Source organism: Silurus aristotelis (assembly GCF_946808225.1).
Source record: "Silurus aristotelis genome assembly, chromosome: 29".
Classification (NCBI taxonomy): domain Eukaryota; kingdom Metazoa; phylum Chordata; class Actinopteri; order Siluriformes; family Siluridae; genus Silurus; species Silurus aristotelis.
In genome coordinates this window covers 11085552-11088051 of record NC_139602.1, presented here as the reverse complement: position 1 = coordinate 11088051, position 2500 = coordinate 11085552, and the positions used below count along the sequence as shown (strand labels likewise).

At 45.4% G+C, this 2500-nt stretch overlaps 1 protein-coding gene across 4 annotated transcripts in view; it reads right to left on the bottom strand.

The window, feature by feature from the left end:
• The window catches only part of pax7a (paired box 7a), a gene marked incomplete at its 3' end in the record, with an annotated part of 58736 nt that overhangs the window by 1631 nt on the left and 54605 nt on the right, over positions 1-2500 (bottom strand). For 3 of the 4 annotated variants that reach the window (XM_083535329.1, XM_083535331.1, XM_083535330.1), the window contains exon 8: positions 486-735. In XM_083535329.1, the coding sequence (XP_083391455.1) occupies positions 486-735 (250 nt within the window). Of the gene's footprint in view, positions 1-477; positions 736-2500 lie in introns of those variants that run through there. The other variant, XM_083535332.1, reaches the window with a different exon arrangement.

Here is a 2500-nt window from a genome sequence, read left to right as displayed (position 1 = left end):
TCAGGAGCATGTGTGTCCTCCTCCGGGGACAGAGGTCACAAGAGGGACATGAGACGACCATAGAGCCACATATTCACCACTTATGCTACCTCTAAACAAAAATATTATTTCTGCCCCCTGTGCTAGAACATCATGGTGATCGAAGCAGGTACTGAAACGTTCTAGATGATACACTTCATGGAAGAAAGTATTAGGACATCTGACGTCTCCAGCCAAATGTGGTTCTACTCCAAACTATTACCAAAAAGCTGTTGTATTGGACATTTCTGGATGCTTTAGAATAAATATTTGCCTTCCCTGTGCACAAAGGCAGATCCATGAAGATCTGCTTTTCCTGGTTTGGAAAAAAGGAAGATCTTGAGTGGCTTGCTGTAGAACTCTGATCTTAACCCTATTGAACACCTTTGGGATGAATGTGACCCTCCACTTTCTCCTATAGAATCTATCATGTAGTAAGGTGCAGTTCGTGGTGGAGAGTTACTCACTCTGGCCGTACTGGCTGTACTGGTAACCGGCCGTGACGGGGTCCACGCTGTAGCCGGTGGCGCTGTAAGTGGGAGGGCAGTAGGATTGGGACGAGGCCAGGCTCTCCACGCTCTTGATGGTGTCGGAGCGCTGGCTGCAGCTGGCCGAGATGGAGCCAGAGGCGTCCAGGCTGCCGTGGAGCGGCGAGATGGAGAAGTCGTGCTGAGACTGAGAGGGCATGCCGTTCGGGTTGCTCAGGATGCTCATCACCTGCAGAGACACGGAGGAAAATAATTCTTAAAACATCTCATTTGAATTCACAAATATTTCATCATTGTGAAGCTCCAGGAATCTTCAAACTCCATTTTCCATGACATTTTTACTCACAAATACAAGAATTCAAAATAAAAAGGTGCCATGGACTCAGAAGTGAGAGATTATTAAAGGATGTTGGTGCACAATGTGGAGGTGAAGAACGGCCTGAGGTAAAGCATTAGAACGGTGTAGGGCCTCACACCTAGCTGTGGATTATCACCCTATACATCACTTCCCAGCATTGAGGAATTCTGACTGTCAGACTGAATGGATCACTTAATTTTCATTACGCATTTTATATTCTAACATCCTGTGGCTCCAGATTTCACACAGAGATAAAGTAGTGCCAGAAAATACATTTCTTTACATGAGTTCTAATAAATAGTTTTCTGAGAAAGAGAGAGAAGCTGTTGGAGTTACTCCTGGTGCTGTTTTTCGTTCTATTTCTCATTTGCTTTTTCCTCCAGTTCATCAAATTCATTTTGTGCCACGAGCCGTTCATGAAGATCCTCGTATTCACAATAGAAGTTCCAGCACATGCAAAACTCCTCAGTGGAGCTCAGTGAGGTCATTGGGAAATGTGTACAATCACCATCTCACTCTGGATGGAACTGGATGTTACTATGGTTACAGGTGTTTATAAGCAGAAAATTTATTTAGATTCAACTGACAAACGCAAACTACCTGTTTGGTAGTTCTGAACAACGCTCAGAACTCACACCTGAACTCCTTCCAGCCAATCACAATCCACTATTCACACCTGAAGTCCTTCCAGCCAATCACAATCCACTATTCACACCTGAACTCCTTCCAGCCAATCACAATCCACTATTTACACCTGAACTCCTTCCAGCCAATCACAATCCACTATTCACACCTTAACTCCTTCCAGCCAATCACAATCCACTATTCACACCTGAACTCCTTCCAGCCAATCACAATCCACTATTCACTCCTGAACTCCTTCCAGCCAATCACAATCCACTATTCACACCTGAACTCCTTCCAGCCAATCACAGTCCACTATTCACACCTGAACTCCTTCCAGCCAATCACAATCCACAATACACACCTGAACTCCTTCCAGCCAATCACAATCCACTATTCACACCTGAACTCCTTCCAGCCAATCACAATCCACTATTCACACCTGAACTTCTTCCAGCCAATCACAATCCACTATTCACACCTGAACTCCTTCCAGCCAATCACAATCCACTATTCACACCTGAACTCCTTCCAGCCAATCACAATCCACTATTCACACCTGAACTCCTTCCAGCCAATCACAATCCACTATTCACACCTAAACTCCTTCCAGCCAATCACAATCCACTATTCACACCTGAACTCCTTTCAGCCAATCACAATCCACTATTCACACCTGAACTCCTTCCAGCCAATCACAATCCACTATTCACACCTGAACTCCTTCCAGCCAATCACAATCCACTATTCACACCTGAACTCCATCCAGCCAATCACAATCCACTATACATATCTGAACTCCTTCCAGCCAATCACAATCCACTATTCACACCTGAACTCCTTCCAGCCAATCACAATCCACAATACACACCTGAACTTTATTGAATGTCTTGGTGATTTCTGCACATAGTAAGTGTGAGGAGCACTGAGACACTGGGCCTCCACACACATCAGGACCGCCAGCGATCATCTCCCAGTCCCACGGCCTGCAGCTCAACAAGCGCTGAGGGAG